We start from the raw sequence: 14728 nt of genomic DNA on the forward strand, positions 1-14728 counted from the left end.
GATCTGAAGCCCATTCACAAAACTATAGTATGTTAAACATTTTTTTTTTTTTTTTTTGTGATTGTTTCTCCCTAATTAGATTATGTGTCCCAGACAGCTATCCGCACCTACCTCATTACAATATACATCCCCCCTTTTGTTCATGAAAGGTAGTGTGTTACCAGCGCCCTCTTAGGTCTTGGGACACTTTACAAAAAAAAAAAAAAATTGGCCTCTCTTGAATGTCTTGTCATTCTGGTCTTTTTTTTTCCCTTCCAAACATTGTCTCATTCTGATTAGATTAACCATTTACAGATCTTGGATCCAGACAACTTCCCCCCCCCCCCCCCCCCCCCCCCCCCCCCCCACCCCCCCCCCCCCCCCCCCCCCCCCACACATAGCTCATAGCAATATACATTCCTTAGTTAATGAAATAGTTGCTGTATCAAACATTTTACAGCCTGTGCATTGATATCAAAGAGACTTAATAAAACCATAAGATATCCCCCCTAAAAACTTCCATATCACCTTAAAGCACAATTGACACATTTTGTTAATTCTGATATATTTATTAGTTGTTTTTATTAACTAATTTATACACATGGCAAAATTTGTTAAAATATTACAAAGTATTTCATTGTCAATACATACTTCTGAAATACAGACAAGAAAAAACAAAGACTGCTTTATTATACATTTTTAAAAAAGGACTGGTGTTTTCTCCCATAGATGATGGCATTTATATATTTTATCATTAAAATCTCATCTGTAGGTTTAAGCAAACTGTTTAGTTTTTGAACAGGATTTTCAGCAGTTTTCACGCTGTGTATAAGATATATGATCAGATTCATATCGTCATTGTTTAGGCTTAATACACCTCGTTTATATGCAGCTAATACCACAAGATTCAAAACACGTTCTAGGCACAACCTGTTACAAGCGGTCCTTAATTGTTCCTGTGTGTCAGAGGCAGTCCAATAAACGCAACTATGATCATCCTGACTCGGATCGTCGAGAACACAGCCTTCGCAATTTTCATACCGTATGCCAGACAGACATTTTTTAAGAATACTATAGACAGCCACCCTTACAATTGATCTAAATGTTGGTTTTCGAAAAACTCCATGCACCGGCGGTGGTTTTGGGAATCCTATATAGCTCCACCAGCTGAAATCGTGCACATCTTCAGGATTGTTGTTTTGTTTTTTTTGATCACATGTATCTGGTTCTTTGATACTTGGAGAGAAGCAGCAAATACAGTTCATTTTGATACCTGGTGTGTCTCCATATTCTTCTGTTTGTAAAGATCCTTCATTTTCCTATAAAACATAATGTAAACATTAAATTAAAACCTCTTCTAAACAAACTCTCTATTATAGATAGCTCCCAAACACGCCACCCCTAAAATGCATCATTAGAAGGAAAGAGATTTTTTCTTACCTTACACTCAAGCTTTTCCAACAAATAATCTGCTTCGGCATCCAGAGCAGCTTTGTGCAGCTCTAAATCTTCAGAGTCATTTTCATTGATCAAGTTTGGATCCTGCGAATCAAAAAGCTTTTGTCCCAACGGAAGTTCATCAAAATCTGGGTCAGTGCTTCCTCCTTCTTCTTCTGCCCTCCGCTTTCGTTTATGGCTCCTCTTTAGTTTTGGCTGTTGAACGATTTTCATTTCAAGACGCTTAGGTGTTTCATATACGGCCATTTTCAGGAACAATTACAACAACTCTGCTTGAAGATTGTTCTCACGTGATCACTATCACATGCTTACTTCTATATCCGGTCTTGCAAGTTTGGGCGTGTCTAACAGAGAGGGGAGGAGGGAAGGTTTGTGGGGGAGAATACAGAAGTCTGTTTTTTTTAAAACAAAACTAAAGCCTTGTGTTTCACCATTGCAAACCTACACCCCCCACTGCTTTCAATTATCCTCTGCTCAGATTTAGGTCTGGGGGAAGGGCGGATTGAGGCAGAGAGGGGCGGGGGAAGGGGTGTTGTTGGATTCTCCCTGTCTCTGTGTATAGAATGAGTCACGGCTTCCTGCCTGCTCTCTGGTAACTTTTTTTTATTGGGGCATGCCTATCTACAGCAAGGGCTTGGAGGGGTGGGCTTGGGCTTCTGGTGACATCACTGGGGGGGTTTGGCTTGGGGGTTTGAGTGACAGCGTACCCATAATACTACCCGGTCCCTAGTCTTTTGGAAAAAAAACAAAAACCTGTCTTTTGCAAAGTTTGATCCTGCAGTTCATGCAATTCACCACCGGTAGCTTCAATCACTTGTTTTAAAAAACCCAAATCCTTGTCAACAGAATAAGCCATAGTTGTTCTGCCTCCTAACAGCTTGTATTTTTTGTTTGTTTTTTTAAAAACAGAGTGGCTAGAAAAAAAGCATATTTCCTGCAGTTTTCCTGCCTCCTAAAAGCATACTACCGGCTCCGACATCATTAAATGGCATCAGGAGGTTCTAGGAGCGCATATTTCGGGACTTTTGTATTGTACTTCCGGTGAAATCATCAAAAACAGCCAGAGTCCATTAATACTGACATCATTAAAAAAGCGACAGGACCCTTTCTGATGACGTTTTAGGGGGTGTGTTTTTGGGGGGCGGTGTGGGGTGGACTTCCGGTGATGTCATACCCGCTACGTCACAGGGGTGTGTGGCTTGGGGTTGGGGTGTGGGCGGGGTCATCCGTGACATCATGGGGGGGGGGCGGTTTGGGGGTGGGGTGTGGGAGGGGCTCCCCATTCACTTCTATTGGGAGGGGAGGAGCATCGATGGGGTCTGGGCGGGGTCTGGGGCGGGGTCAGGGGCGGAAGGGGTGGGGCCTGTGGCGGAAGGGGTGGGTCCTGGGGGCGTGGTCGAGGGCGGGATGAGACGGGAGGGGCGTGGCTACGCCTCCATTCACTTCTATGGGGAGTGGGCGGGGCTTAGACCGGAAGTGAATGCTGATTGGCTGCGGAAGGGGTGGGGGCCTGTGGCAGAAGGGGTGTGGCTGGGGGCGTGGTCGAGGGCGGGAGGAGGCGGGAGGGGGCGTGGCTACACCCCATTCACTATGGGAGTGGGCGGGGCGTGGGCGTGGCTTAGACCGGAAGTGAACGCTGATTGGCTGCTGTCATCCTTATCTCACCTGTCAATCAGTTTGATTGATCGTGTACCCATTATACTACTTGGGTGGATCCCTGGGCTGGTGGAGGATGACCACGCTCACGGATGAAGGTCCCGAGAGGAGCCACCGATCAGGATCAGAATTTGGAGACAGCACACACTTAGTTCTTTTATTAAATTGGATTGTGGACCACCAGAGGTGGCAGTAGTGAGCTGGAATAGCCCGGCTGGGCTGTAGACCCTCAGGTACTGGAACAGGGATCCCAGGATGGCTGTGCTGTAGAGAAACTAGATAGGGTGAGTAGGCAGGATATGCAGAGTTCAGAAAACAGAACCTTGATGGTAACACTCACATAAACGTCTCTTAGAAGTAGCTCAGGTGCTGGAATGAAGGCAGGCCCTCGAGGAGCGAGTACCTGGTTCCAGGGATTAGCTCTGAGAAAGAGATGGTAACTCACTGGTGTTGTAGGTAGCGGTGTCTTCCAGGCAGAAGTGGTATTCAGTAGCAGGTCCGGGAAACATAGGCCCTCGAGGAGCGAGTACCGGTTTCAGACTGCGACCTGAAAAGTAAAAGAGAGAGCGAGGCCCCCGAGGAGCGGGTACCTCAATAGTAAAGTCCGAGGAGGCAGAGTAGCAAGGTACGCGGAGAACGAATCCCATCCGCAGCGATACCTGGAGGAAGCTAGGTAACCTAATGAAACCCTTTGCTAATTGGAATAGCTAGCAAAACGAAAGACCTTAAATATCTGGCCTTGATGACGTCATCACAGGGGGACGCCCTTGAGGTTCGCGCCAAAGCTGGTACTTGAGTCGGGGCCGTGCCGTGCACGCGCCCTAGGCATCTGGACAACATGGCGGAAGGCAGAGTCTAGCCGATCCGAGGACGCCGGAGGAGAACGGCAATATGACGCCGCGGCAGCCAAACGTCCATCAACGAAAGAGGGAGTCGCAAAAGAGGTAAGGTGGGTGGAGTGGAGACGTCGGGCAGCGACGGTCGCAACAGTTGGGAAGGTAATGGTAATACCTTTCGGCAGCGTCTCGTTAAGAAATTGCATTATCTGGGTACCAGTCATTTTTATGTACCCAGGTGCAATACCCAGGACAGAGTAGTCTGATTGCAGTCCTGTTCCCTGAGAATTACCCGATTGCTTTTCTTTATGCTGAGCTGAATTTGCAGGCAGGAGCATTTGCTTTTTAACAGGAAATGAGGGACTTGATTTTGAATGTAGGGACCCCAGGGGTATTGATTGGGGTATATATTAGCTTCCACGTGACAGGATCAGTATTGGAAGACCTATGAGAAGAGGCTGAAGGATCTGAATATGTATAGCCTGGAAGAGAGGAGGTGCAGGGGAGATAGGATAAAGATATCTGAAAGGTTTTAAAGATGCATGAACTTTGAACCTTTTCCGTTGGAAAGAAATCAGAACTAGGGGTCATGACATGAAGTTTAGGGAGGGAAGACTCAGAACCAGCATCAGGAAATATTTCTTCACGGAGAGGGTGGTGGAGGCCTGGATTGCCCTTCCAGAGTGTTACGCTCTCCTCCTCCAGAGGGGAGGAGTTAGCTATCTGTTATCACTCACTCTGCCAGGAGGGCAGAGTTAGCAATCTGTACTGCTTTTCTCCTGAAAGGGGGAGGAGTAGCAATCTGACTTGATCTGCTCCTCCAGAGGAAAGGAGTTGGCTATCTGTAATGTGTACCCCGCCAGGAGGGCAGAGGTTAGTAATCTGTTAGCAAACTGCTGTAGATGCTCCTGTAAGGAATGGAGATAGCAATCTTGTTATGGATCAACTCCCCAGGGAAGAGGAGTTGGCAATCTGTTCTAATGATACTCTTCTGAGGAGAGGAGCTAACAATCGGTATTTGTACTTCGCTACAGAGATAGCAATCTATCATGCCTCCACTCCGGAGTAGCAATCTGTTATAGATATAGGCTGCTGGTAAGTCCCATAGAAAGAGAGTTTAGCTATCTATATAATACTTCCGTAAACGGTGTTAGTGATCGGTAGTGGTTGGCTCCCACAGAGTGGCAGTAGTGTAAGGAATGACCACTTGGAGGAAATGGTGAATCCCTGGGCCGATGACAGATGACAGCGCCCCCAGGAGGAGATCTTGAGAGGAACCACCGGCTAGGCTAGAATATGAAATAAACACAATAGTTCTTTATTACACTGGAAGCTGGACCACCAGAGGTAGCAGTAGTGAGTCGAGGTGTTCGGCAGGGCTGAAGTCCTTCTGATACTGGAATGTAATCTCTGGGTCGCTGAGCTGTAGAGAGAGACTAGGAGTAGTGAGTAGACAGGGTATACTGGATATGAGATGGTACACTCACAATAATAGATGTCTGCAAAGGTCTCTATGCCACAGAGAGTCTTCAGTACATTCAGGAACAGGAGCCGTAGGCAAGCACTGGTTCCTATAAACAGTCTGTAATAAGAACTCACAATAGCTGTATATGAAATGACTTCTAGAGTAGAAGACAGTCTGTAAAGGATTCTAGGAACATGGGCCCTCGTGGAGCGAGTACCGGTTCCTATCTGCAATCTTGCCAATATAACTCTCGATCTCCGTCCCTGCGATAACGTCTTGGACAGAAGGGAGTCTTCAGAGCTATAGGAATGTAGGCCCTCGCGGAGCAAGTACCGATTCCTATCTTCAATGTAACTCACTGTGTTCACGTCTGCGATCGCCTCCAGGCAATGAGGAGTCTTCTGAGTATGCAGGGACGTAGGCCCTCGAGGAGCAAGTACCGGATCCCATCTTGGCAATCTGAAATCAAGAAGAGAGAGCGGAGCCTCCGTGGAGCGGGTACTCCTGGTAAGTTTGAAAAGGCCGAGCAGTGGAGAAAGGTTTCCCCTTGCTGACTCGGATCGTTGTTCCAAGTAGCGTGGACTGCCGAAGCAAGTCCTGTTGGAGTTCCTTGCTAACTCGTTAAAGGTTAGCAAACAAAGACCTTTTAAAGTGGAAATGGATGACGTCACTACGGGGGGACGCCCCCGAGGTTCGCGCCCTTGCTTGTACAAGTCTGGAGCGCGCCCGCCCTTACATCATCAGGAACAATGGCGGATCCATAGTGTCAAGCCAGCCCGAGGACGCCGGGACCAAGAGGCAGGGAGAAGCTGAGGCTGCATCTATCTGTCAGAGCCGAAGAGAGTCGCTCCCACGGTAGAGAGGGTGGAGCGAGGGGCGAGAAGAGGCACGAACGCAACACAGAGGAGGCGGTAAAGACAAAAACAATGAAAGATTTCAGAGGGGCATGGGATATAAACTGAGAATCCCTAAAGGCTCGAGGATGGAAGTGAGGAAAAGCGTACATGGGAGTAATTTTCTCAGTCCAGCAGTTACTAGCCTTAACCAATAAGCCTTGATGCTTTTCATACAAATAAAACACAGGTCTCCACTTCATCAGTAGGAGAAAAGAGAAATTGGATTCAGACCGCAACCAACAAGGGCCCAGGCTTTTACATTCTGGGGAACTGAGAAGCATGGGGGTAACTGCAGGGAGCAGCAGTTGCTACCCTTAATAGAAAGCATGGGGATTACTACCCTTTGTTAGGGTAGAGAGACAGTGGACCCTTGGGCCGGCCTGGCAAAGGAGGATTCCTTAGGGTAGACCGGGAGGCGGAGTCTATAGCGGTCAGAAGGCGGTTACACCCTAGAGGTCCTGGATCCCCCCAGGAGGAGCCCGTAGGGATCCGGACCCCGGGGACTAGGAGGCCCGAGGCAGTGGGCCTAGTAGGCTTCACCCGGGACCCGGGTTCCCCCCAGGAGGAGCCTGTAGGGATCTGGGCCCTTGGGACTTATGAGCAGGAGGCAGGCCACAAGCAGGAAGTGTCAGAAGCCGGACCGGGGTTGAGGCAGGCAGCTAGCAAGAGGCGTCAGAAGCAGGGCCAGGGTCGAGGCAGGCAGCTAGCAAGAGGCGTCAGAAGCAGGGCCAGGGTCGAGGCAGGCAGCTAGCAAGAGGCGTCAGAAGCAGGGCCAGGGTCGAGGCAGGCAGCTAGCAAGAGGCGTCAGAAGCAGGGCAAGGGTCGAGGCAGGCAGCTAGCAAGAGGCGTCAGAAGCAGGCCGAGTTCAGGAACCAGGAGGACAACAGAAGCAGAATCGCTGACGCAAGAACTGGAACTGGAACAGGCACAGGAGAACCAGGAACCAGCAGCAAGCAGGAACAGGATGGCAACTAGAATCCAGGGAACCTCGTTGCAAAGCACTGCTCTAGGCCTGGATGCCGGTTATATGCAGGCCTGGCGTCTGACATCAGTCAGGGAGCTGTCCAGCACTTCCGGGTGCTGGATCCTCAAAAGGGCTGCCCTCGCACGCGCGAGGCAGCGATAGGGGGGCGGAGTTTCTGCTGGCCTAGACGGCGTTCTCCACGTGGAGACGCCGCGGCCATGCGGCCCACCGAGCCGGGACCTCAGTGTTTTTCTCCCCGGTCCGGAGCGGAGGTAAGTGGACCCGACCCCGATCATGGTAGAGGTGGTCGGGGCCGCAACAGTACCCCCTCCTTTACGCCCCCTCTTCAAGGGACCAGGTTTTCCAGGATAGTCAAGATGGAACTGTCGGAGGAGGGATTTATCTAAGATGTTGCGAGCAGGTTCCCAAGTGTTGTCTTCATCTCCGCAACCCTCCCAGGCTAAGAGGTAATCCCAACAGCGGTTGAAGAAGCATACATCGACAACCTCTCTCACTTGGTAGGTGGGATCCTCAGTCACGGGTGTAGGTGTGGGCTCTGGTGACTTGCGATGGAAGCGGGAGAGGACCACCGGTTTCAAGAGGGAGACGTGGAAGACATCGTGGATCCGTAAAGTGGATGGCAATCGCAGCCTGTATGAGACCAATCCAATTCTTTCGGCAACCCAAAAGGGACCACAGAACTTGGGAGCGAATCTTCTAGAGGGCAGCCTTAGATGGATATTCTTAGTGCTGAGCCAAACACGGTCCCTGGGAAGGAATACAGGCGCGGGCCGGCGATGCCGGTCAGCGTATCTCTTAGCCGTCCGGGCGGCAAAAGCAAGCTTGCTCTGGATGGTCTGCCATAGACCCTGTAGCTGTTGTGCAGACAACTGCGCTGCTGGAGAGGAACTGGTCATAGCAAGGGGCAGTGGTGGCTTGAGTTGCTTTCCGTACACAATCTGAAAGGGCGAGCTTCCAGTGGCAGCATGGATCTGATTGTTATATGCAAACTCGGCCCAGGGGAGGAGTTCCGTCCAGTTGTCCTGTCTCTCATTTATGAAGGCGCGAAGGAATGTCTTTAAGGAGCGATTCATCCTTTCTGATTGGCCGTTGCTTTGCGGGTGGAAGGCTGTGGAGAAGCTGAGTTGGACCTTGAAACACTTACTTAGGGCCTTCCAGTATTGGGCTGTAAACTGCGGTCCTCGGTTGGACACGATGTCCTGGGGCAGTCCGTGGATACGGAAGATGTGCTGTGCGAACAAGAGTGCCAGTTCAGGAGCCGACGGTAGGTTGGGTAGTGGCACAAAATGGGCCATCTTGGAGAAATGATCTACTGTGACCCAGATCACAGTCTTTCCTTGGTATGTGGGTAGATCTACCACGAAGTCCGTGGCTATGTGAGTCCAGGGTTCGGTGGGGACCGGAAGTGGTTGCAGTAAGCCCCACGGGGACCCAACCTTGGGTTTCTGTTTAGCGCAGGTGGGGCAGGAACCCACGTAGGCTGGACGTCTTCCTGTGTCCGCTCACGCCCAGCATGCCCACCCATTAGTGAGTCGTGGGCCCAGTGTAGTACCTTTAATCGCGAGCGCTTGGGGACTACAGTTCTCCCTTGGGATAGGATCGCAAGGGCCGTTAGACGGACCTTCGCTGGATCAAGGATGTATCGAGGGGGCTCCTCATCTTCCTCCGACATCGAAGTCCGAGATAATGCGTCGGCTCGGACATTCTTCGAGGCTGGGCGATACTAGAGAGTGAAGTTGAACCGACTGAAGAAGAGAGACCACCTGGCTTGTCGGGGGTTCAATCGCTGTGCTTGAGATAAGAATTCTAGATTCTTGTGGTCTGTGTAGACCGTTACCGGGTGAACTGCTCCCTCTAGTCATTGTCTCCAGTCCTCGAACGCTAATTTGATGGCTAGAAGCTCCTTGTCTCCAATAGAGTAGTTCACTTCAGCGGGTGAGAACTTTTTCGAATAGTATGAGCAGGGTAGTAGCTGCCCTGAAGGCGAGCGCTAACTGAGGACAGCCCCCACCGCAAGGTTGGAGGCATCTACCTCCACCACGAAGGGGCGTGACGGGTCTGGGTGATGTAAGCAGATATCTGTCAAGAAGGTTTGTTTCAGATCCTCGAAGGCTCGAACAGCCGCATCGAGCCATATCTTAGCGTCCACTCCCTTACGGGTCAGGGCCGTGAGGGGGGCCACCCTGCATGAGTAGTGGGGAATAAAATGTCTATAAAAGTTGGCAAACCCCAGGAATCTCTGTAAAGCCTTCAACCCAGATGGGCGAGGCCACTTGGTGATAGCTGACACCTTTTCTGGGTCCATCCGGAACCCAGTAGAGGACACGATATATCCTAGGAAGGGCAGTGACTCACATTCAAACATGCACTTCTCTAGTTTAGCGTACAGATGGTTGTCCTTCAAGGCCTGTAATACCTGCTTAATGTGTCGTCGGTGGGATTCCAAGTCCTTAGAGTAAATTAACGCATCTCCCTCAAGACCTCATTCATGAGGTTTTGGAAGACTGCCGGGGCATTGCAGAATCCAAAGGGCATTACCAGGTATTCGTAATGCCCGTCCCTGGTGCTGAAGGCAGTCTTCTACTCGTCCCCGGGGCGTATGCGAACAAGATTGTAGGCTCCTCTGAGGTCGAGTTTAATAACAGCTTAGCCCCCTGTAGCCTGTCCAACAGCTCGGGGATCAACAGGAGCGGGTAGCGGTCTCTTTTAGTGATGGCGTTCAGCCCTCGATAATCAATGCAGGGTCGGAGCGAACCATCCTTTTTCCCCACGAAAAAGAAACCAGCCCCGGCAGGCGAGCGAGAGGGACGAATGAAGCCCTTGGCTAGATTTTCGGTGATGTATTCGGACATAGCGGTAGTCTCTGGTAAGGATAATGGGTACACACGGCTGCGAGGCGGTGTGGTACCGGGCGGCAAATCTATTGCACAATCGAATGGCCGGTGTTGCGGAAGGATCTCCGCCATCTTCTTGGAAAACACTTCAGCGAAGGCTTGGTACGGTGCAGGTAGGAGATTCGAGGCGCCAAGCAAGGCCAGTCGTGGGGGGTCGCAGAATCTGGAGGCAATGAGAGAAGCAAAAGGAACTCCACTGAGTCAATTGAAGGGTGTCCCACTGAATCACGGGAGAGTGGCAACGTAGCCAGGGTAGTCCTAGCACCAAGGGGTGCACGGCTTTCTCGAACACCAAGAAGGATATTTCTTCGGAATGGAGTAACCCCGTTTGGAGGGTCAAGGGGGTCGTAGACCTGGAAATGGTCCCGGGGAGCAAGGTGCCACGGATGGACATGACGCGTAGCGGAGGACGTCTTGGAATAGTGGGGAGGCGTAATTGCTGAACCAAATCCGCAACTATAAAGTTCCCTTCAGCCCCAGAGTCAATGAAGGCCAAGGTCTGGAACTTCCCCCCAGGATACTTAATGGTCACAGGGGCAGAACATTGAGAAGCTTTTTAAAACATTGCGGTTTTAAGCGGTGTACCGCAGGGATTGTGTTGGGACCGGTCCTTTTCAATATCTTTGTGAGCGACATTGCGGAAGGGATAGAAGGTAAGGTATGTCTTTTTGCGGATGACACTAAGATCTGCAACAGAGTGGACACGCCGGAAGGAGTGGAGAAAATGAGAAGGGATTTAAGGAAGATGGAAGAGTGGTCGAAGATATGGCAGCTGAGATTCAATGCCAAGAAGTGCAGAGTCATGCATATGGGGAGTGGAAATCCGAATGATCTGTATTCCATGGGGGGAGAAAGGCTGATGTGCACGGAGCAGGAGAGAGACCTTGGGGTGATGGTGTCTAATGATCTGAAGTCGGCGAAACAATGTGACAAGGCGATAGCTAAAGCCAGAAGAATGCTGGGCTGCATAAAGAGAGGAATATCGAGTAAGAAAAGGGAAGTGATTATCCCTTGTACAGGTCCTTGGTGAGACCTCACCTGGAGTATTGTGTTCAGTTCTGGAGACCGTATCTCCGAAGAGACAGAGACAAGATGGAGGCGGTCCAGAGAAGGGCGACCAAAAAGGTGGCAGGTCTTCATCAAATGACTTATGAGGAGAGATTGAAGAATCTAAATATGTACACCCTGGAGGAAAGGAGGAGCAGAGGTGATATGATACAGACTTTCAGATACTTGAAAGGTTTTAATGATCCAAAGACAACGACAAACCTTTTCCGTAGGAAAAAAATCAGCAGAACCAGGGGTCACGATTTGAAGCTCCAGGGAGGAAGATTCAGAACCAATGTCAGGAAGTATTTCTTCACGGAGAGGATGGTGGATGCCTGGAATGCCCTTCCGGAGGAAGTGGTGAAGACCAGAACTGTGAAGGACTTCAAAGAGGCGTGGGATAAACACTGTGGATCCATAAAGTCAAGAGGCCGTCAATGAAGAGTGGGTGGCTCGCCAGAATGACAGCTACTACCTGGAGATAATACCCTTATTCAATAAACATACACATGGTTACTGTGACTCCAACATCGCTCTAAGCTTCAACAGCAAGAGGAAATGTGGAAAAAAGGATTTGCACTCACAAAGCGGGGAGTAGCTGGCTTGTTACGGCGGTTACTACCCCAAACCAAATAAGCCTGATACTTCACTTTCAATGCATATCCAGCATAGCTCTCTGCTTCAATGGCAGGGGAGAAGAAAAACTGATACTTCAAGCATATCCAGCATAGCTCTCTGCTTCAACGGCAGGGGAGAAGAAAAACTGATACTTCACGCATATCCAGCATAGCTCTCTGCTTCAACGGCAGGGGAGAAGAAAAACTGATACTTCACGCATATCCAGCATAGCTCTCTGCTTCAACGGCAGGGGAGAAGAAAAACTGATACTTCACGCATATCCAGCATAGCTCTCTGCTTCAACGACAGGGGAGAAGAAAAACTGATACTTCACGCATATCCAGCACAGCTCTCTGCTTCAACGGCAGGGGAGAAGAAAAACAACCAATAAGGGCTGAATAACATAGTCTGGGTAAAACAAATAAGCATGGGTGTAGCTTGCTTATTGCGGCAGTTACTACCCCTAACTAATCAAGCTCGATATTTCACTTGGATGCAGCTTCATCACTGCTCTCTACATTAATGGTGGGGGTGGAAGGGAAATAGAACCAAAGAGCTAAGAGAAACAGATAAGTATGAGAAAAAAAGATGTGTGAAGCTTGCTGGGCAGACTGGATGGGCCGTTTGGTCTTCTTCTGCCGTCATTTCTATGTTTCTATGAGCTGAGCCAGCATAGCCTAGGAGTAGCTCCTCGGGACATCCTAGGCTCGGTCATTTCCCGGACGCTCCTGGCAGTGTGCTATAAAGTGCCCTTTCCCGCCACAGTAAAGGCACAACCCCTGTGTGTGGCGTCTCCTCCTCTCTTCCACAGTTAAAGGCGAGCGACCTAGTTGCATAGGCTCGCCCGAGGGAGAGGTAGAGGGTGGTGTCTTGGATGTCGTAACCCTGGCGGGTGCCGAAGGTGATGCCAGAGGTATGCGCGTTGCTGTAGTCTCCGGTCGACCCGGCCAGCCACGTCTATCAGGTCGTTGAGATCATCAGGGAGGTCCCGACCTGCCAGTTCATCTTTGATACGGGCTGCCAAACCCTCCAAATATATACCTCTCAGACAGTCATCTCGCCAGCCTACCTCCATGGCGAGGGTGCGGAACTCAATGGTATAGTCCGCCACGGACTGAGATCCCTGCTTTAATTGCAACAGTTCAGACGCAGCTGTGGTCTGGCGGGCCGGGTCGTCGAAAGCTTGTCGGAAGTTGAGGACGAATTCCTGGAGGTTGTGTAATAGAGGATCCTGTCACTCCCACATGGGAGAGGCCCAGTCAAGCGCCCTTCCATCGAGTAGAGAGAAGATATAGGCTACTTTTACAGAGTCAGATGGGAACTGAGTGGGCAGCAAGGAAAACCGGACGTAGCACTGGTTCAAAAAACCCCGGCACGCCTTGGTCTCCCCTGCATAGCAAGTAGGAGCAGGGAGTTGGGTAATCGGTGTTGCACTCATGGCGGGAGCCGGGGGCGGTGCTGGAGGCGTCTCCGGGGCCGTCGCTTCCAAACGGGTGACCAACCGCTCCACGGTAGCGGCGAGGGCGTCGATGCAGTGTTGCTGCTGTTGCAGGCGCTGTGCCATCCCGGGGATGGCCTGCAGGCTAGGCACCTCCGCCAGGTCCATGGCCTTGCAAACTGTTAGGGTAGAGAGACGGTGGACCCTTGCGCCGGCCTGGCAAAGGAGGATTCCTTAGGGCAGACCGGGAGGCGGAGTCTATAGCGGTCAGAAGGCGGTTACACCCCAGAGGTCCTGGATCCCCCCAGGAGGAGCCCATAGGGATCCGGACCACGGGGACTAGGAGGCCCGAGGCAGTGGGCCTAGTAGGCTTCACCCGGGACCCGGGTTCCCCCCAGGAGGAGCCTGTAGGGATCCGGGCCCTTGGGACTTACGAGCAGGAGGCAGGCCACAAGCAGGAAGTGTCAGAAGCCGGCCCGGGGTCGAGGCAGGCAGCTAGCAAGAGGCGTCAGAAGCAGGGCCAGGGTCGAGGCAGGCAGCTAGCAAGAGGCGTCAGAAGCAGGCCAAGTTCAGGAACCAGGAGGACAACAGAAGCAGAATCGCTGACGCAAGAACTGGAACAGGCACAGGCACAGGAGAACCAGGAACCAGGAACAGGACGGCAACTAGAATCCAGGGAACCTCGTTGCAAGGCACTGTCTCTAGGCCTGGACGCCGGTTATATGCAGGCCTGGCGTCTGACATCAGTCAGGGGGCTGTCCAGCACTTCTGGGTGCTGGATCCTCAAAAGGGCTGCCCTCGCGCGATGGGGGGCGGAGCTTCTGCCGGCCTAGACGGCGTTCTCCACGTGGAGACGCCGCAGCCATGCGGCCCACCGAGTCGGGACCTCAGCGTTTTTCTCCGCGGTCCGGAGCGGAGCTAAGTGGACCCGACCCCGATCATGGGAGAGGCGGTCGGGGCCGCAACACCCTTAACCAATAAGTCTTCCTGCTTTTAACGCAACTGCAACAATCGCTCTCTGCTTTGATAGTGAGGGGGGAGTGGCAGGAAAGAGGAATTGGATTCAGAGACAATCAACATGATCCCTGACTTTTACAGTCTGGGGTATTGATGCACAGACATAAGGGAAATAATACAGGACAAGTCCATAAGCAAAGCACATCAGGCAGCACTGTCTGAATTTTCAAGAAGGCTCATTACCCCATAAAAATGGTGCTAGCACTACATTTTTTATGGGTTAGCCTAAGCCTTGGAGATAACTGCATGGAGTGGCAGTTGCTATCCTTAAAAGAAACTGGGGGCTAAGCTGCATGGCGCAGCAAATAGTACCATAAGAAGCTTGCTGGGCAGACTGGATGGACCATTTGGTCCATTTCTACCGTCATTATTGTGTGACTATGTATATTGTCACATTCAGAGCATTTATATGATCTCTGTTTCACATGGCTCATTTCAT

At 51.0% G+C, this 14728-nt stretch overlaps 1 protein-coding gene across 1 annotated transcript in view; it reads right to left on the minus strand.

The window, feature by feature from the left end:
• Positions 1-692: 692 nt before the first annotated feature.
• LOC115080208 (zinc finger protein 282-like) overlaps positions 693-14728 on the minus strand; it is a 45408-nt gene continuing 31372 nt past the window's right edge. Inside the window, exon 15 of the mRNA XM_029584343.1 lies at positions 693-1298. Within this exon, the coding sequence (XP_029440203.1) occupies positions 1291-1298 (8 nt within the window). The 3' untranslated portion in view covers positions 693-1290. The remainder of the gene's footprint in view (positions 1299-14728) is intronic.

This window comes from Rhinatrema bivittatum, chromosome 19 (assembly GCF_901001135.1).
Source record: "Rhinatrema bivittatum chromosome 19, aRhiBiv1.1, whole genome shotgun sequence".
NCBI lineage: Eukaryota > Metazoa > Chordata > Amphibia > Gymnophiona > Rhinatrematidae > Rhinatrema > Rhinatrema bivittatum.